Source organism: Erinaceus europaeus, chromosome 3, assembly GCF_950295315.1.
Source record: "Erinaceus europaeus chromosome 3, mEriEur2.1, whole genome shotgun sequence".
NCBI lineage: Eukaryota > Metazoa > Chordata > Mammalia > Eulipotyphla > Erinaceidae > Erinaceus > Erinaceus europaeus.
In genome coordinates this window covers 17,615,558-17,635,473 of record NC_080164.1, presented here as the reverse complement: position 1 = coordinate 17,635,473, position 19,916 = coordinate 17,615,558, and the positions used below count along the sequence as shown (strand labels likewise).

The window sequence follows — 19,916 nt, the reverse complement described above, 5'->3', positions numbered from 1 at the left end:
AAACATTAGATTCTCAACCATGAAGTCCTGAGTTCAATCCCCGGCAGCACATATACCATAGTGATGTATATTTTTTTCTCTCCTATCTTTCTCATGAAAAAGTAAATTCTTAAATTTAAAAAAAAAAGGCAGTATCTATGCCTTAAGTATAATTTTAGCCAGGCTAGCTGTTTACTTACTGCTTTGTAGAAGCTGCCTTACTAAAGGCGTGAGAGGGTCTTCTAGAATTGCACACATACACTACCGAATAGAACATTCTGTAGATAGCAGCATGACAGTTCCAGCAACTGTACTAATGGGGAAAATGTGAAATGACAAGCATGCTGTGAGGTTTCACTTGGAGAGAGTGTTGGAGACCTAAGACCATTTATTATCTCATCTTGAGCATAGTGTCTTTAGCTTAAAGTCCTTTTTTTATTAACTGAACCAGATTAGAAGTTCTTTGTCTTAGATGCAGTTAAAAAAAACCTTTTATTATCAAAGGGCATTCTTTCCATTTGATAAGTATATAGTAGCTGTCCTTAACAGTTTGGTAGTAGGAAGGATATGAATGTATGTCCGTGCGTATGGGGGAATAACTTCTCCCATGATTAGAAGTTACAGTGAGAATTATTCCTGGAGATTTCAAGAAAATTTTACATTATATTTATATATATATATATATATATATATATATATATATATATATATATTTTAACCATTTTTTCCCCATAGATAACGGAGGGACGGTGCCAGGAAAATCAAGATGATTTTTTTAAAAAAAAATTTATATTTATTTATTCCCTTTTGTTGCTCTTATTGTTTTATTGTTGTAATTATTATTGTTATTGATGTCGTCATTATGGGATAGGACAGAGAAATGGAGAGGGGAGGGGGAGAGAAAGACAGACACCTGTAGTCCTGCTTCACCGCCTATGAAGGGACTCCCCTGCAGGTGAGGGAGCCGGAGGTTTGAACCGGGATGCTTCCGCCAGTCCTTGTGCTTTGCGCCACATGCGCTTAACCCACTGGGCTACTGCCCGACTCCCGGTTTTATTTTCTTATTTTGGATAGAGACAAATGGAGGGGGAGTGGCAGGCGGTAGCACGCCGGGTTAAGCGCAAAGTACAAAGTGCGAGGATCCCGGTTTGAGCCCCTGGCTCCCCACCTGCCAGGGAGGTTGAAAGAGAGAGAGGAGGAAGAGATAGAAAGGGGAAGAAGAGAGACATCTACAGTACTGCTTCACTGCTAGGGGCTTGAACCTACATCCTTGTACACTGTAATGTGCACTCTACTGGGTTTGTCACTGGCCCTGTATATTACTGGGTTTTTGGAAAAGTCATGATGCCTAGAAAAATATGTCATGACTTTTCCAATAACCCGGTATTTCTCTTGCCTACTCTAGAAGTTGTTTAAGATAGATTTAATTATTATTATGTGAGGAGGGAGGTGGCCAGAGAACTGCTTAGTTCTGACATGGTGCTAGGGGTTGAATCTAAGAGCTCTGGAGCCATAGGCATGTAAGTTGGTACTCTATCAGACTGTGCTATCTCCCTGATTTCTGGGTTAATGCAAAAATGATCCTTGCGAAGTAAGGGCTTGAATATGAGCATGGAAATCTAACATTTGATTCTGGTGTTTTAGGTTGTCAGAAAAGTCAAGGCACATTTTTAAATAGAAAAACACACATCATAATTTTTCTGACAACCCAATAGTTATTTTCTGTTTCCCTTTAAGTCTAGTTAAAGAATGGAGCATGCGGGCCACGGTGGTAGCACACCAGGGTAAGCGCACATGGAGCAAAACGCGCAGGGATCCCACTTCCAGCTCCCCACCTGCAGGGGGGTCGCTTCACAAGCGGTAAAGCAGGCCTGCAGGTGTTTTTCTCTCCCCCTCTCTGTCTTCCCCATCTCTCTCCATTTCTCTCTGTCCTGTCCAAACAACAAAATGGAAACAAATGACCACGAGGAGTGATAACCTTGGAGGGGAAAAAATGGAGCATATCAACTTTAAGTTTATTGTCCATTTTAAGTTAATTTCCATTCATTCACTCCTTCATTCATTGTAGCTGGGTCTTGAACCAGGGTTTGAACCTGGGTACTTGTCTGTCTGTCAAGGGAGAAAAGAGAAAAAGGCTAGAGCTAGTGGTGCTAGGAATTGAACCTGGGACCTCAAGAACCTCAGGCATGAAACCTTTTGCTTATCAATATGCTGTCTCCACAGCCCCTTTGTTCTTTAATATTTTTTAGAGAGAAGAAGAAAGACCCCAGAGTACTGCTCAGTTCTGATTTTTTTTTTTTTTTGGATTTTTTTTCTTTTTCCTTATTTCCTTTTGTTGCCCTTGTTTTTTTTTTTTAAATATTTATTTTATTTATTTAATCCCTTTTGTTGCCCTTGTTGTTTTATTGTTGTAGTTATTATTGTTGTTATTGATGCCATTGTTGTTGGATAGGACAGAGAGAAATGGAGAGAGGAGGGGAAGACAGAGAGGGGGAGTGAAAGATAGACACCTGCAGACCTGCTTCACCGCCTGTGAAGCGACTCCCCTGCAGGTGGGGAGCCGGGGTTCGAACCGGGATCCTTATGCCGGTCCTTGTGCTTTGCGCCACCTGCGCTTAACCCGCTGTGCTACAGCCCGACTCCCCGCCCTTGTTGTTTTATTGTTGTAGTTATTATTGATGTTGTTGTTGGATAAGACAGAGAGAAATGGAGAGAGGGAGGGGAAGGCAGAGAGGGGGAGAGAAAGACAGACACATGCAGACCTGCTTCACCGCCTGTGAAGCGACTCCCCTGCAGGTGGGGAGCCGGGGGCTTGAACTGGGATCCTTACGCCAGTCCCTGCGCTTTGCGCCACATGCGCTTGACTCCTGCGCTACAGCCTGACTCCCTCAGCTCTGATTTATCGTGGCATCCCGGGGCCCTCAGAGCCTGAGGCATGAAAGCATAATAATTAACCATAACATGTCTGTTCACTTTATTTATCAGAGAAAGAGGAGGGAGAATCAGTAACGTGATGCCAAGTATCTGACTCTGGCTCTCATGCTTGAGAATCTTAGGCTTTTTTGTTTGTTACGAATGGGTTTTGGATTTTGTCAAGCTCTCTCATCTGTTGAGATGAGCGCGTGGTGTATAACACTGATTAGTTGTTGGGAGTTAGGCCAGTACTGCATGCTTTGTTACAGAACTCGCACTTGTTCATCAGGTGTAGTTGCTAATCCCTTTTGTATATTGTTGGATTCAGCTTGCTATTATTTTGATCAGCTTTTTGTTTTTAATCTTTCTTGCTTTTTATTCTGATATCCCCTCACTTGTCCACCCCCCATAGGTGGCCTCAGTTCTGTTGCGTCTACTGGTGTACCGTTCTGCCCGCTCATCAGTTTCATATCATTGAATGCTTTTTTTTCTCTCAGTTTGCTTCAGTAATCAATCCTTTCATTCCTTCATTTTGCTGTGAATAGCAAAATTTCATATTAAAATATTTACTTATGGGCTAGGGAGATAGCTAGACACACCAAATGACCCAGGTTCAGTCCCCATCACCAACATAAGCTAGAGTTGAGCAATTGCTTTGATTAGGTTTTCTTTTTTCGCTTATGAATAGTAGTCTTTGTATGCATGTGCCACATTTTTTAGTGTGAAAAGATAGCATATGCTGAGCATCAGATTGTTAGCAGAGGCGCTAAGTATTAGGGGATGGTCATAGAAGAGAGCACTTGAACGTGGTACTGTGACTTGGACCTGAACGAGAAAGTATAAAAGTTAACCGACAAGTGGGAATGAAGGAAGTGGGGGAAGTAAAAGCTTTGTGGGCTGGGGGGACGGCATGATGATTCTGCAAAGGACTTTTAAGCCTGAGGTTCTCAGGTCCCAGGTCTACTCACCAGTACCACCATAAGCCGCAGCTGAGCAGTGCTTTGGTCTATCTGTCCTTCTGTGTCTCTTTCATTATTAAGATAACAAGTTATTAAAAAATTAGAAATGTTGTTTGTAGAGTTGGAACTTCAGGCATGCCTGGCTTCACTGCTTCTGGGCTGAGTTCAGATAGAGAAGGACAGTATAGGAAGAAGAAATAAGGGGGTAAGGTAGTAGTGCAGCGGGTTAAACACGTGGTACGAAGTGCAAGGACCGGCATAAAGATCCCAGTTTGAGCCCCTGGCTTCCCACCTGCAGGGGAGTCACTTGACAGGCAGTGAAGCAGGTCTGCGGGTGTCTGTCTTTCTCTCCTCTCTCTCTTCCCTTCCTCTCTCCATTTTTCTGTCCTATCCAACAACGACGACATCAATAACAACAGCAATAAAACAAGGGCCACAAAAGGGGAAGCTAATTAAAATAAAATAAAAAATGTTTAAAAGAAAAAAGAAGGAATAATTGGAGAGAGTAGTCTAGGCTATTGAGAGTGGTAGGAATGAATGCTTTAGATTTCCAATAAACGGTATGGAATTAATTTCCTATGAAGTAAAATCCATTGAGAATTCTAGCAGTAAAAGGTTTTATTGGAAGGATTAGTCTGCAGTTGCATGTATGTAGGTTGGAGTATAAGAAGCAACAAGTACAGACAGGAGTGGTGTTAAAAAGCTATTGAGAATAAAGTGTAATCCAGGAACAAAGTTACAAAAGAAGGCTCAGTAGGACTCAGCGATGAATGATGGAAGACAGCCAGGAAGGCAAGGAGTACTGGCACTATGTGTTGCCTGGGAGTTAAGATTCCCTTGACAGAAGCAGATTGGTGAGGGAAGCTCTGGTTTTTAGGAAACTGCTGAGTACCTGTTGAGGTATGTTAGGCTTGAACTGAGTCCCTGTAGAAATAATGCAAGTACAGTTCTTCACAGAATCCAAGAAAGCTGGTACAGTCTCTGCTATAATAATTGGGAGAGTGAAGCCTGTAGAGTGGCTATCGGATTGGAGTTGAGGTTTGAGAGTAGGAGTTAAGAGGAATTACTCATCTAGAAAGAGGAGGAGGCATGGCTGCTTTTGAGGCAGAACCAAAAGAGCAGTTAGATAAAAACCATGGAGGTTTTTTGAGATTGATTGACAAAAAAGATGTGGTGATTCTTTGAGGTACGACCTTGGTTCTTGAAATAGCTCAGCTAGTGGAATATCAGTCTCCCCTACTTGAGGTTCCTATTCTAGACCTGCCGCTGTAAGTGGTGCTGTTCCAGCTGGTTAGAGAGATTGTGGCAGCGGCTTTATTCACAATAGTGAAGACCTGGAAACAACCAAAATGCCCTTCGACAGATGACTGGATTAAAAAGTTATAGGATGTACTCGAGTATTATTCAGCAATAAAAATACCATATCGTGTCCTTTGGGGTAAAGTGGGTGGAACTGGAGGAGATGATGCTCAGTGAAGCAAGTAAGGAGATGAAGGACAGCTACAGAGGCTGCACTCACATGGAATACAGACTATTGAACATATGAATGTGGAAAAACCAGAATGGCATCTATTCCCGAGACTGGGAGAACTATAGTGGTTTATCTACGACACAGACCTTTGGTGACGGGAGTGGTGAAAAATAAACACACATTAAAAGAGAGAGAGGGTAGCGATAAGCTTACGTGGATAGTGTGCTTGCTTTGTCATTGGTGTGGCCCCCACGGCACTGAAGGAAGCTCTGGTGCTGGGGTGTCTTTATTTCTCTAGTCCGCTCCTTTTTCTCTCCCTTTCTTCTCTTCCTCCTCTTCTTTTTTTTAAAAAACTTTTATTTTTTCCCTTTTGTTGCCCTCGTTTATCATCATCATTGTTACTGCTGTCGTTGTTGGATAGGACAGAGAGGAACAAAGAGGAAACCGCGAGGCGGGGGGGGAGGGGGAGAGAGACACCTACAGACCTGCTTCACTACCTGTGAAGCGAATCCCCTGCAGGTGGGGAGCTGGGGGCTCGAACCGGGATCCTGATGCCAGTCCCTGCACTTTCCACCATGTGTGCTTAACCCGCTGCACCACTGTCCAGCTCCCCCCCTTTTTTTTTTTTAACCAGAACACTGCTTAGCTCTGGCTGATGATGGTGCAGGGGATTGAACCTGGGACTTGGGAGCCTCAGGCATGAGAATCTTTCTGCATAACCATTATGCTGTCTACCCCCACCTATCTCTTCTTTCTTCATTTGAAAATGCTGACCCAGAACACTTAAGGCCCCAGAGATGACAGCAAATAGATTAGATGAATGAATAAATAAATGCACATAAATAAATAAATCTAGCTTGCAGGAACTTAAGTTTGTGAAGAGGCAGGCTCATTTTAGGGTTCAGTTTTTTTTTTTTTCTGAGTCTACACTCATAATGGTTATGCAAAAGACTTTCCTGCCTGAGTCTTCAAAGTCCCAGGTTCAATCTCTAGCGTCATCATAAGCTAGAGTTGAGCAGTACGTGTGTGTGTGGGGGGGGGTACAAGGAAAGAATATCATTGAAACTTGAATAGCATGAGAAAGATTTATAGACATACTGTGGCTGATATATTTCAAGAAAGAATCCAGCAAGGGAGAGGGAAGACTGAATGGAAGGTAGAGGCAGCAGTGAACACACTTCTGACATCTTACTGGCAATACATAGTGGCTCTGGTTCAGCGTAGAGGAAGCAGTTGATTGGGTTATACAAAGACTGGCTGAGTTGTTCTAGAGTCTAAGAGATGCTGCTGCTATCCTTAGCAGGAAGAAAACTGATCATATCTGAAAGGGAAAACTGAAGTGCTTAAGAGTTGGCAGAGCAATTCCAAGAGGTGATGTAGAAACCCAGGGCCTGCCAAGACATGGACAGAGCAGGAGTACTTCCAGGAACTGAGACCTAAGGCAGAAGATGCATCCTAATTGCAGGCTTTGCTTTCTCTTACGGAAGGCTAGAAATCTGTGAGACAAGTGCTCAGTTCCAGAACTGAGCACATTATATTCTAGTTGACAAAGACTTTGATCCTGTCTTCACAGTAGCCCTGCTGTGATATAAGCACTCAATTACATTATTCCATCTTACAGAGGATATATATTGAGGCATAGCATGCAGTAGCTACCCAGAGACTGTAGGTAGTACCTGCTAGCACATGGCAGTGCATGGCAACTCCAGGTCAATGTACAGGTTTTGTTGTGGTTATTCCTAATGGAGCCACATGGCTTATTGTACAAAAGTGGAGAGTCAGAAAAGAATTGTGGGGTTTGGGCAGTGGTACACCTGTTAGAGCACGTGTGTTACAATGTTCAAGGGGCCAGGTTCAAGCCGCCCCATCTCACCCCCAGGGGGAGCTTCACAAGTGGTAAAGCAGTATTGTAGATGTCACTCTCCCTCTCTAATCTTCCCCTTTCTACTCAATTTCTGTCTAGAGAATTGTGGGCTGGGGAAATAGCATAATGGTTATGCAAAAGACTCGTGCCTGAGGCTCTGAGGTCTCAGGTTCATTCCCCAGCACCAATAAACCAGAGCTGAACAGTGCTCTGGTCTCGGGTCTCCCTCTCTCTCTCTCTCTCTCTCTCTCTCTCTCTCATATTAAGATAAAAATGGGTCGGGCAGTAGCGCAGCAGGTTAAGCGCACGTGGCGCAAAGCGCAAGGACCGGCGTAAGGATCCCAGTTTGAGCTCCCGGCTCCCTACCTGTAGGGGAGTCACTTCACAGGTGGTGAAGCAGGTCTGCAGGTGTCTATCTTTCTCTCCCCCTCTGTCTTCCCTCCTCTCTTCATTTCTCTCTATCCTATCCAACAACGAACAACATCAACATCAACAATAACAATAATAACCACAACAAGGCTACTACTACAAGGGCAACAAAAGGGGGAAAAATGACCTTCAGGAGCAGTGGATTCATGGTGCAGGCACTGAGCCCCAGCAAAAAAAAAAAAAGAAAGAATAGATGGAGGGGGTGAGGGTAGATGCTCAACATCACTGGGAGGGTGAGGAGGGCAGGATGGACAGTCTTGGTGGTGGGAATGGTGTTTATGTTCTCCCTGGTCTAAGCTTTTTGGAGAGTCAACATTTCAAAGACTCAGCCTATGGTCTGTGCATTAAAACGTTTGAGACATTAGGGGAGTCAGGTGGTGGCGCAGTGGGTTAACCGCATGTGGCGCAAAGTCCAAGGACCGGCTTAAGGATCCTGGTTCAAGCCCCTGACTCCCACTTACAGGGGAGTCGCTTCACAAGCGGTGAAGCAGGTCTGCAGGTGTCTGTCTTTCTCTTCCCCACTCTATCTTACCCTCCTCTCTCCGTTTCTCTGTCCTAACAACGACATCAGTCACTACAACAATAAAAATAAGGGCAACAAAAGGGAAAATAAATATTTTAAAAATGTTTGAGACATTCAATCAATTTCCCCCGTCATGTTAGTTAAATAGTGATTTATATAACTGCAAGTTAATAGGAGTCTACATAAACACATTACAATGCGCACGGTCTTGGGTTTGAGGCCCCCGTCCCCACCTGCAGAGGGAAAGCTTTTTTGTTTTGTCTTGTTTTTTTTTGTTTTTGCTTTTACCAGAGCACTGCTTAGCTCTGGCTTGGGGGTAGGGTTTGAACCTGGGACATTGAGCCGAAGCATGAGAGTTTTTTTTTTGCATAACCATTATGCTTCATCCCAAGGCCTACCGGCTTTCAATATGCATGACACTATCTCCCCCACCCCTTTTTATTTAAGATTAAGGAGCGAGAACAAGGGCGTTGCTCTGGCATATGTGATGCTGGGTATCAAACTTGGGGCCTTAAGCTTGAGAGTTCAAGGCTTTATCCACTGCACTGCCCAAGCTGCTACACCATCATTCTATTTTTGTTGTGTATACCCTTCACTAGAATCTAAACTGTTTATTTTTGTTTTGTTCACTGATATACTTCAGGCACACAGAATATAGTTCAGACTTGGGGTGACTATTTGAACTAATTGATGAACAAATAAAAGATTGAGCGTCTGGCAGATGGCCCAGTGGCTAGAGCATTGGACTGGCTGGCAAGTATAGAGTCCCAAGGTTGAGCCCTGGCATTACATGTGCAAGACTGCTTTGGTTCTCTCTTTTAAGTAGATAAGTAAATATAAATAAGGTAAATGAGTAAGCAGGGCAGGGAAACAGTATAGTAGTGATGCAGAGACTCATTCCTGAGACTCTGAAGTCCCAGGTTCACCACCATAAGCCAGTGTTGAGCAGTGCTGGTTTGTTTGTTTTTTCTTTCCCTTCCCTCCAGGGTTATTGATGGAGCTTGGTGCCTGCACTACAGATTCACTGCTCCTGGTGGCTTCTCTTCTTTTTTTCTTTTCCTTTCCTTTTGTTAGAACAGAGAAATTGACAGGAAGAGAAGATAGAGAGGAAAAGAGAAAGACCCCTGTAGACCTGCTTCACTGCTTGAGAAACGACCATCCTAGAGCCATGGGCTAGAACTGGGATCCTTGTGCAAATCCTTGCCCCACTGCCCAATCCCCAGCAGTGCTGCTCTTTCTCATTGTATCTCTGTCATTAAGATAAACGGGCTGGGCAGTGGTGCACCTGATTAAGTGCACATGTTACAATGTGCAAGAACCTGAGTTCAAGCCCACAGTCTCCACCTGCAGGAGGAAAGTTTTGCAGGTAGTGAAGCAGGTCTGCAGGTCTCTCTCTCTGTACTCCCCTTCCCTCTCAATTTTTGTCTCTATCCAATAAATAAGTAAAAAATATAATTCAGAAAAAAATTTTAGCACTGCTTAGCTCTGGCTTATGGTCTAAATAAAATATATATTCCCTGTTTGTTGCCCTTGTTTTTTATTGTTGTGGTTATTATTGTTATTGATGTCATTGTTGTTGGATAGGACAGAGAAATGGAGAGAGGAAGGGAAGACGGGGAAAGATAGACACCTGCAGACCTGCTTCACTGTTTATGAAGCGACTCTCTTGCAGGTGGGGAGCGGGAGGCTTGAACTGGGATCCTTACACAGGTCCTTGTGCTTTGCGCCACCTGTGCTTAACCCACTGCGCTACCACCTGACCCCCAGGAAACGTCTCTTTAGTTGTGCTGTGCTAGCAGAGTTAAGTTAAATAGGAAGGCAGAGTATATGTTACTGTGCATGTGTGTGTGTGTGTGTGTGTGTGTGTGTGTGTGTGTGTGTGTTTACTGCTCCTGGGCTGTTGTTCATTCAGTGAGAAAAAGACATATATAGCCTACCTGCTGAGCTGTCACTGGCTCAAAACTTTCTTAACATTATTTGTTAAGATGAGATTTAATTTGTTTTTGTAAATATATCCTCTTCCTCGCCTGAAGAGTGAGTTGAACCTTGAGATGGGAGTAGGTGGGCAGTTCATCTAGATGGTGGGTTTGTGAAGGAGTTTTGGGTGGTAGATGCATACTTGTGTTTACAGTATTTTTAAGATTTTGGTTCCTCTTATACTTGCTGTGAATCCAAAAGGGTCAGGTCTAGCATTCTAACAGTCAAACATTCTGCCCTCTGGACTGGGGTTTCCTGGAGACTGCTACACTACAGAAATAGTAGCTAACCAGCTTGCCTATTTGCTCCTTCCCACCCTCTCTCCCTTCCTTCCTTCCTTCCCTGCACTTCTGTTTTTTTCATGCTATCTTCCATGACAAGTGCTTCCCCCCCCCCCCCCCAATCACTATGTCTTCACCATTCTGAGCCAACTTTTTCAGATAGGAAAAGAAACCTCCCCTTGTGTAGTCAAGGCTGGATTCTTTCTCCTCCCTCCCTTCGTATTGTATAGTACTGTATATAGTACAGGGTTATTGCTGGGGCTTGGCGCAGGCACTATGAATCCACTGCTCCTGGAGGCCAATTTTTCCATTTTTTATTGGATAGGACAGAGAAGTTGAGAGAGGAGGGGAAAATGGAGAGGGAGAGAAAGATAGGCCCCCCCCCCTTCAGGTGGGGAGCTGGGGGCTAAAACTGGGATCCTTGCTCAGATCCTCACACTTCGTACTATATGTGCTTAACCCAGTGCATTACCACCCAGTCCCTCGTTCTGTTTGTTTGTTTGTTTGTTTTCTGTTTAATTTACTTTATGTGGGGGAGAAAAGGCAAAGCACCATTCTGATACTTGTGCTGGGTATTGAACTCAGAGCCTCAGGCATGCAATTCCAGCACTCTGCCCGCTAACCTATTTCTATACCTACTTGCTTTCTCATATCTAGGTCATATAGCGAGGGAAGAGTTGGTGAGTATGAGGTATGAAGGCAGTCCTTCTGACCTGAGGTGCACTTGACCTTGAGAAATACTAATTATGCTCTTTGTCCTAGGATGCTCACAACTGTATTCCTGAACTGGACGGTGAGACAGCCATGTTTTCTGTCTACGATGGACATGGAGGTAACTTTAGCAGATCGTGTTGATAATAATCTAGGACATTCCCCCACCCCACCCCATTACTTTCCGAAGTCAGTTATTTTACTTTTGAGGGTTCTAGTTCTCAGATTATCTGTCATTTCCATTACAGCCTGGTGATGTTATCCTTATATTCTGCATCTCTCCTTCCTAATGGGCTATGTATTGATTCGTAACCTCACCAGGTCTTATTTTAACCCCAGAAGCTCCTTCCTACAGTACCTTTTTTTTTTTTTAACCAGGCACTGCTCGCCTCTGGCTGATGGTGGTTCTGGGAGATTGAACATGGGACCTTGGAACCTCAGGACCTCATGAAAGTCTTTTGTGGAGCTATATGCTTCTCCCAAGCACTACAGATTAATTTTTATTAGATAGCACAGAGAGAAATGAGATGGGAGGGGGTGATAGAGAAGGAAACAGGCAGAGACACCTGCAGACCCGCTTCACAATTTGTGAAGCTTTCTTCCTACAGGTTGGGACCAGGGGCTTGAACCTGGGTCCTTGTGCACTGTAACATCCACTTAACCAGATACGCCACTGCCTGGCCTCACATTTATGGCTTGTGGTGGTGCAGGGGATTGAACCTGAGACTTTGGAGCCTCAGGCATAAGAGTCTTTTTGCATAACCACTATGCTATCTACCCCTGCCCACAATTTTTTCCATTGAGTACTAAACATACTCATAAGAAATGACATGGGATGTTAATAGAATTCTAAAGAAACATAAATGAAATCCATGTTTTAGGTCAGAACACTGTCAAATAAAATACTTTCAGTCTATGCTAAGACACTCATCTCAATTCTTGGGATTCTTTTTAAATATTTTACCACTTTCCATGTGTGAGAAGCAGTGCTATGAATGACTTTACCTTTTTTCCAGGGGAAGAAGTTGCCTTGTACTGTGCCAAATATCTTCCTGACATCATCAAAGATCAGAAGGCCTACAAAGAAGGCAAGCTACAGAAGGTCTGTCTTCCAGCACTGTTCCTTCTGTACTCACGTAGACATCTCATGCTTTCCGTCCTTGCCTTTTCCTTCCCCTTTGCTTTGTAACTTCTTACTGCACTTCATTATATTTTTAAATAAATCTTTAATTTTTTTTTGTTTTCTTTCTTTATTTATTTATTGGAGAGAGACAGCCAGAAATTGAGAGGGAAGGGGGTGGTAGGGAGACACCTGCAACACTGCTTCACTTGCAACGCTTTCCCTCTGCTGGTGGGGGGCTGTGGGCTCGAACCCGGGTCCTTAAGCATTGTAATGTGTGCTAAACTAGGTGTGCCACCACCCAGCCCCCTGCATTTCTTAACAAATTCTGTGGCTAAAATTAACCTATTCCCACTACCCTCCCCTGCCCCCCTTTTTAAACTGCATTATTATCCTTTCTAGCTAGTGTGCTTGTTTTAATTAGACCAGAGGCCTGCTCCAGCATAATGCTGGAGGTAGAACCCAGGGCTTTGCACATGCAAGGATTGTGCTCTACTTCTGAGCCATCTCTCTTACCCCAGATTGTTATTTATAAAAATGATTCCTGTTTTTGTGTGGTTTATGCTGCCTTAATAAAAATGATGCCTAAGTGGTCCGGGAGGTGGTGCAGAGGATAAAACATCAGACTCTCAAGCATGAGGTCCTGAGTTCAGTCCCCAGCAGCATGTGTACCAGAATGATGTCTGGCTCTTTCTCCTCCTATGTTTCTCATTAATAAATAAATAAAATCTTTTAAAAAATAAATGAAAATAAAAATGATACCTAATGTGATGGACAGCACTCTAATTTGCATCCACCCTTGTATTCCTTTTCTTTTCTTTTATATTTATTTTATTTATTCCCTTTTGTTGCCCTTGTTGTTTTATTGTTGTAGTTATTATTGTTGTTGTCGTTGTTGGATAGGACAGAGAGAAATGGAGAGAGGGAGGGGAAGACAGAGAGGAGGAGAGAAAGATAGACACCTGCGGACCTGCTTCACTGCCTGTGAAGCGACTCCCCTTCAGGTGGGAAGCCAGGGTTCGAACCGGAATCCTTATGCCGGTCCTTGTGCTTTGCGCCACCTGCGCTTAGCCCGCTGCACTACAGCCCGACTCCCTACCCTTATATTCCTATATGATCTTTGTGAAGTGCATATATGCAATTCGTTTTGTCTCTGCTACATTTTGCCTTTTGCCTGTACTTAGACTTCAGACTGTTTTTCCCCCAAAGCTTTTTTAAAAAAGTTTTTTGGGGGAGTCGGGCAGTAGCACAGGTGACGCAAAGTGCAAGGACCGGCTTAAGGATCCCGGTTCGAGGGGCCCCCCCCCAGCTCCCCACCTACAGGGGAGTCCCTTCACAAGTGGTGAAGTAGGTCTGCAGGTGTCTATCTTTCTCTTCCCTTCCTCTTTCCATTTCTCTCTGTCCTATCCAACAACGACAACAATAGTAACTACAACAGGGGCAACAACAAGGGAATAAATAAATATTTAAAAAAATTTTTTGGGGGGAGTCGGGCAGTAGCACGGTTGGGTTAAGTGCAGGTGCGCAAAGCTAAAGCTCAAGGACCGGCGTAAGGATCCCGGTTCGAGCCCCCAGCTTCCCACCTGCCGGGGGGGGGGGGGGGTCGCTTCACAAGTTTTGAAGCAGGTCTGCAGGTGTCTTTCTCTCCTCCTCTCTGTCTTCCCATCCTCTCTCCATTTATCTCTGTCCTATCCAACGACAACATCAAGAACAACAACAATAACTACAACAATAAAACAAGGGCAACAAAAGGAAATAAATAAATATTAAAAAAAAAACTTTAAAAAAAGGAAAGTTTTTCTGGGGGTGGTAATCTCTGGGGCTTCACCACTCTGGATTGACTTGTTCAGCTAGAAAGACAGAGAATGACAGACACAGCGCTCAAGCGCCCTCTAGTGCTCTGGGGCCGCACTTGAAGCACAGTCACACACATGGCAGAGCAGGAGCCCTGTGCACGCGAGCTACTTTGCCGGCCCCCCTTTTAATTTTTTTTTTTAATATTTATTTTATTTATTTATTCCCTTTTGTTGTTTTATTGTTGTAGTTATTGTTGTTGTCGTTGTTGGATAGGACAGAGAGAAATAGAGAGAGGAGGGGAAGACAGAGAGGAGGAGAGAAAGATAGACACCTGCAGACCTGCTTCACCGCCTGTGAAGCGACTCCCCTGCAGGTGGGGAGCCGGGGTTCGAACCGGGATCCTTATGCCGGTCCTTGTGCTTTGCGCCACCTGCGCTTAACCTGCTGTGCTACAGCCCGACTCCCCCCTTTTAAATTTTTATTGCCACTAGAATTGTCGCTGGGGCTCTGTGCCTCTTCCTCCTCTTCTTCTTTTTTTTTTTTGTTTTTCTAATGGAGACAGAGATAGGGAGAGTGAAAAACAGATACCTGCAGCACTGCTTCACTGCTTGTAAAGCTTGCCCCATGCAGGTGGGGACAGGGGCTTGAATCCAGGTCCTTGAGTACTGTAATGTGTGTGCTATACCTGGTGTGTGCCACTCCCCCCCCCCCGAGAAATGGATTCTCTACTCCCACATTCATGGTGCCAGGGGGTGAACCTAGGGCTTCATGCATGTAAGTCCTGCTTTCTGCTACTAAACCACTTCCCAGCCACCGTCATACTGTTTTGCTTGTATTCAGGCTTTGGAAGATGCTTTCTTGGCTATTGATGCCAAACTGACCACTGAGGAAGTCATTAAGGAACTGGCACAAATTGCAGGGCGGCCCACTGAGGATGAGGATGAAAAAGAAAAAGTAGCTGATGAAGATGATGGTGGGTGTTAACATCAGTTGCTGAGAGGAAGTCAGCAGTGTAAAGAACTAATCTTGGATGTTTATCACTTACGTACTGATTCTTAGAGAGGTCGTCTCCCTAGAGAACAGATTCCTGGAGAGTGTTCCCATGAAAAACCCCCGGGGTGGTGTCTGCCACAATCTGGTTGGGGGGCTGGGGGAGGTGGGGAAGCAGCCTAGCTGAGTGCCTGGTATTATTATCTTTTTGTAAAATGGGGCTGGCAGCCAGGGACACAGTCCTAGACTAGCATTGTAGGCTCCCTGGGTCCTTGGCCAGAATTGAGTTTTCAGCTTACCAGTGGATAAAGAGGTGATGGGGAAATATAGTACCTAGTGTTTCTTTGACCAAGAAAAGAGAGAGGTGAAATACAAACATCAAAGGAAGTGAGAAAGAAGCAAAGTGGTAGTCTGCTAGAGCTTGATCAGTGAGAGAGAGGAGCCTTCTGGTTGGACCTTGGTAGGGTCAGGCTGTATGGGCTGTGGAGTTGAGCGAGGGACTGGTCCCTGGGGGGTCTGGCACTGGGGTGCTAACTCACCCACTTCCTGCAGTGGACAATGAGGAGGCTGCTCTACTACATGAAGAGGCCACCATGACCATTGAGGAGTTGTTGACACGCTACGGGCAGAACTGTCACAAGGGTCCCCACGGCAAGTCTGGAGCTGGGACAGGCGAGGAAGCAGGCTCTCTGGGCCTCAATGGGGAAGCAGGATCTGAGGACCCATCTATGGAAACGTCTTCAGAGGAAAATGGCCCCATAGCCAAGGCTCACACAGGTCTTTCCTCCAACTCGGAACATGGGACTGAGGTAGGCCAAGGTGGTGAGCCTGGCACTCCCACTGGTGAGGCTGGGCCTTCCTGCTCTTCAGCTTCTGACAAGATGCCTCGAGTTGCCAAGTCCAAGTTCTTTGAGGACAGTGAGGATGAGTCAGATGAGGCCGAGGAGGAAGAGGAAGACAGCGAGGTAAGGGCCTGCAGGGCCAGACAGATGTGGAGGTTGGAGAGGGTTTGTTTGGTCATCAGCCATAGCATTTGACTTTCTTCCTTTTCCTATTTTAATGTCATCCTCCAAGATCTACTGTATTCTGAGTTTTCCTTGAATTCATTATCGCCGCCAACACCTTCTTAGCTCTTGTTTTGCTGATACTGTAGCAAATAGATCTAGTTCTGACATTTCAGATCTAGTCTGAAATGTCCCTGAGAGAGAAGTTGGTGGTTGTTCCATTGCATACTTGGACTTCTCATTTTTTGGACAACTTACGTGTTGGCCCTGTTAGATGAATGGTGCCTTGGGCACTTCCTCGGGGCTTCATGCAAAGTCTAGTTCAAGATGTCATTAATACCCATCCTGGTCCTCTCTCCACCACCACATGTCCCCATCGTGATCACATGGTTGCATCTTTGTGTTTGAAGAAACTGTTTCTAAGTATGAATTGGTTGGGGGGAGGCATGGAGTCGTTCCAGTCTCGTCAGTCTGGGTCCTCCCTCTGGTAGGAATGCAGTGAGGAAGAGGATGGCTACAGCAGTGAAGAGGCAGAGAATGAGGAGGATGAGGATGACACTGAGGAAGCAGAAGAGGAGGAGGAAGAAGAAGAGGAAGAAGAAGAGGAAGAGGAGATGATGGTGCCTGGGATGGAAGGCAAAGAGGAGGTATGTGGGGAAGGGGAGCAGTGAGTCTGGATAGCTATGGGCAAGCATGAATCCCTTGGTTTTGATGTGGGGACAGCGGTCAGTCACCTTGGTGGGGTTTTATTTTATTTATTTTGGGGAGTGGGGGTTAATAATGGCTTACAGTACAGTTGTTGACACATGGGTACAATTTCTCCTGGTAGGTAGTCACATTGTTAACCTAACACTGAAGCCAACATGGTCAAGATAGAGTGGGCAGAAGGTCTTTTGTGTAGAGTTACAGAGACATTCAGTCTCTGCCCCATTTGTCAGGCTCTCTTGGTCCCACTGGAAACAGGTTAACAGTCGGGAACACTGCTGAGGGGCTCTTGTCCAGAAGCCCCACGGTGCTTTTTCTTCCTCCTAGCCTGGCTCTGACAGCGGTACCACAGCGGTGGTGGCTCTGATACGAGGGAAGCAGCTGATTGTAGCCAATGCAGGAGACTCTCGATGTGTGGTATCTGAGGCCGGCAAAGCTTTAGACATGTCCTATGACCATAAACCAGAAGATGAAGTGGAACTAGCACGCATAAAGAATGCTGGTGGCAAGGTCACCATGGATGGGCGAGTCAACGGGGGCCTCAACCTCTCCAGAGCCATTGGTAAGAGTCAGGAAATGTCTTGTCCTCTGTTGCAGACTAGTAGCAAACTGGAAACTTCCTAGCCCTGTACCTTTCTTTTTTCTTTTTTTAATTTATTAGGGAATTAATATTTTATATTTCAACAGTAAATACAATAGTTTATACATGCATAACATTTCCCAGTTTTCCATATAACAATACAACCCCCACTAGGTCCTCTGTCATCCTTCTTGGATCTGTATTCTCACCACCCCAGAGTCTTTTACTTTGGTGCAATACGCCAATTCCAGTTGTTGAGGGTCTACTTGTGTTTTCTCTTCTGATCTTGTTTTTCAACTTCTGCCTGAGAGTGAGATCATCCCATATTCATCCTTCTGTTTCTGACTTATTTCACTTAACATGAATTTTTCTTTTCTTTTTTTTCTTTTTTTCCTCCTCCAGGGTTATTGCTGGGCTCGGTGCCTGCACCGTGAATCCACCGTTCCTGGAGGCCATTTTTCCCCCCTTTTGTTGCCCTTGTTGTTGTAGCTTCGTTGTGGTTATTATTATTGCCCTTGTTGACGCAATTCGTTGTTGGATAGGACAGAGAGAAATGGAGAGAGGAGGGAAAGACAGAGAAGGGGAGAGAAAGATAGACACCTGCAGACCTGCTTCACCGCCCGTGAAGCGACTCCCCTGCAGGTGGGGAGCCGGGGGCTCGAACTGGGATCCTTACGTCGGTCCCTGTGCTTTGCGCCACATGCGCTTAACCCACTGCGCCACCGCCCGACCCCCAACATGAATTTTTCAATGTCTATCCAAGATCGGCTGAAAACGGTGAAGTCACCACTTTTTATAGCTGAGTAGTATTCCATTGTGTATATATGCCACAACTTGCTCAGCCACTCATCTGTTGTTGGACACCTGGGTTGCTTCCAGGTTTTGGCTATTACAAATGGTGCTGCCAAGAACATATGTGTACACAGATCTTTTCGGATGGGTGCCCTGTACCTTTCTAAGTATTTTTGTGTCTGCTGCCTCTGTTCCTTAAGCCTTTCTATGAAATAGATAAGGTAAGTATCTTTTGGGTGGTGAAAATGACAAGGGTGTTGATTTACTTAAAGCCCACCAACCTGAAATAGGGCTGAAATTATTTCTTCATCCCACTTGATTAGGACTGCAGGTGACAGCACTCGAGCATAGGGCAGGTTTTGAGCAACTCTGGAGTGCCAACGCCCCAGGGGAAGCTCCAGCGTGCGCACACTGTAATGAAAAAGTCAGACAGTACCAGTCCAGTCCTATACACAAGGCCTTATAAGGCACCAAATAAGAAAATAAAAAGGGAAGCGGACTGTGGAGATAGTATCACAGTTATGCAAATGAGTTTTATGCCTGAAAAAGTCCCAGGTTCAGTCCCCTGCACCACCATAAGCCAGAGCTGAGCAGTGGTCTGGTAAAAGAAAAATAGAAAGGAAAGGCAAAGCCCAAGCATCCCCCAGCACCAATCTGTGGGAAACAGTCCAATCAGTCGTTAGCCCGCCGTTTCTTTACTTTAGGAGACCACTTCTACAAGAGAAACAAGAACTTGCCCCCCGAGGAGCAGATGATCTCAGCCCTTCCCGACATCAAAGTGCTGACTCTCACTGATGACCATGAGTTCATGGTCATTGCTTGTGATGGCATCTGGTAAGCACTGGCAAGAAAGCCCTCAAATTCCTTTTTTTCCCTGCATCTTCTCTTGAGCCGTTCTAGGATGAGAGCCTAGGCAGACATCTTGGTGTTAAAATGCCCAGTCTGCTGCTGGTGAGATAGCTCACCTTAATAGAGCTCCTGCCTTGCCGTGTGCAACCCAGGTTTGAGCCCTCAGCACACCACATGGGATTACTGTGTCACTGAGGGAAGCTTTGGTAACAGCTCGGGGAATAAAATTGCGAGGGGGCTAAAATCATGTATAAGCAAGACCCAGGCACACAAAGAAGGTATAATTGGAGAAACTCTGAATGTTTTTGTTGGCTGCTTGAGTTGTCACTTCTCTCCACATTTAAAAAAAAAATTATTAATTATTGGACAGAGACTGAGAAATTAAAGAGTAGGGGCCAGGCGGTGGCGCACCTGGTTAAGTGCACACACTACAGTGTGCAAGGACCCAGGTTCAAGCCCCTGGTCCCCACTTGCAGGGGGAAAGCTTCATGAGTGGTGAAGTGGTGCTACAGGTCATTCTCCCTCTCTCCCCCCTCCCTTCAACTTGTCTCTATCCAATAATAAGTAAATAAAAATAAATTTTAAAAATTGAGATGTGAGGGGGACATAGAGGGAAAGAGGTAGAGCTTCACCACTCATGAAGTTTTCTCCCTGCAGGTGGAGACCAGGGATCTGAACCCAGGTCCTTGGGCACTGTAATGTGTGTGCTTAACCAGGTGTGCCGCTGCCTTGCCCCCTTCTCCATACTCCTTCACTCTGCCTTCATGGAACTAAAGATTCTGTTTTATGTCCCCTAGGAATGTGATGAGTAGCCAGGAAGTTATAGACTTTATTCAGTCAAAGATAAGCCAGCGTGATGAAAATGGGGAGCTTCGGTTATTGTCATCCATTGTGGAAGAGGTGAGTCCTGGGCTGTGCTGTGATAGTCAGAGGGTGTGCTCATACCGGAGCACTGCTCAGCTTGACTATGGT

At 45.1% G+C, this 19,916-nt stretch overlaps 1 protein-coding gene across 2 annotated transcripts in view; it reads left to right on the top strand.

The window, feature by feature from the left end:
• Positions 1 to 19,916, top strand: part of PPM1G (protein phosphatase, Mg2+/Mn2+ dependent 1G) — a 28,866-nt gene that overhangs the window by 7,537 nt on the left and 1,413 nt on the right. The window contains exons 2-9 of one of the 2 annotated variants that reach the window (XM_060186745.1): positions 11,159 to 11,228; positions 12,124 to 12,209; positions 14,865 to 14,997; positions 15,567 to 15,979; positions 16,510 to 16,665; positions 17,051 to 17,285; positions 18,800 to 18,929; positions 19,742 to 19,844. In XM_060186745.1, coding sequence (XP_060042728.1) covers positions 11,159 to 11,228; positions 12,124 to 12,209; positions 14,865 to 14,997; positions 15,567 to 15,979; positions 16,510 to 16,665; positions 17,051 to 17,285; positions 18,800 to 18,929; positions 19,742 to 19,844 — 1,326 coding nt within the window. The remainder of the gene's footprint in view (positions 1 to 11,158; positions 11,229 to 12,123; positions 12,210 to 14,864; positions 14,998 to 15,566; positions 15,980 to 16,509; positions 16,666 to 17,050; positions 17,286 to 18,799; positions 18,930 to 19,741; positions 19,845 to 19,916) is intronic. The other variant, XM_060186746.1, reaches the window with a different exon arrangement.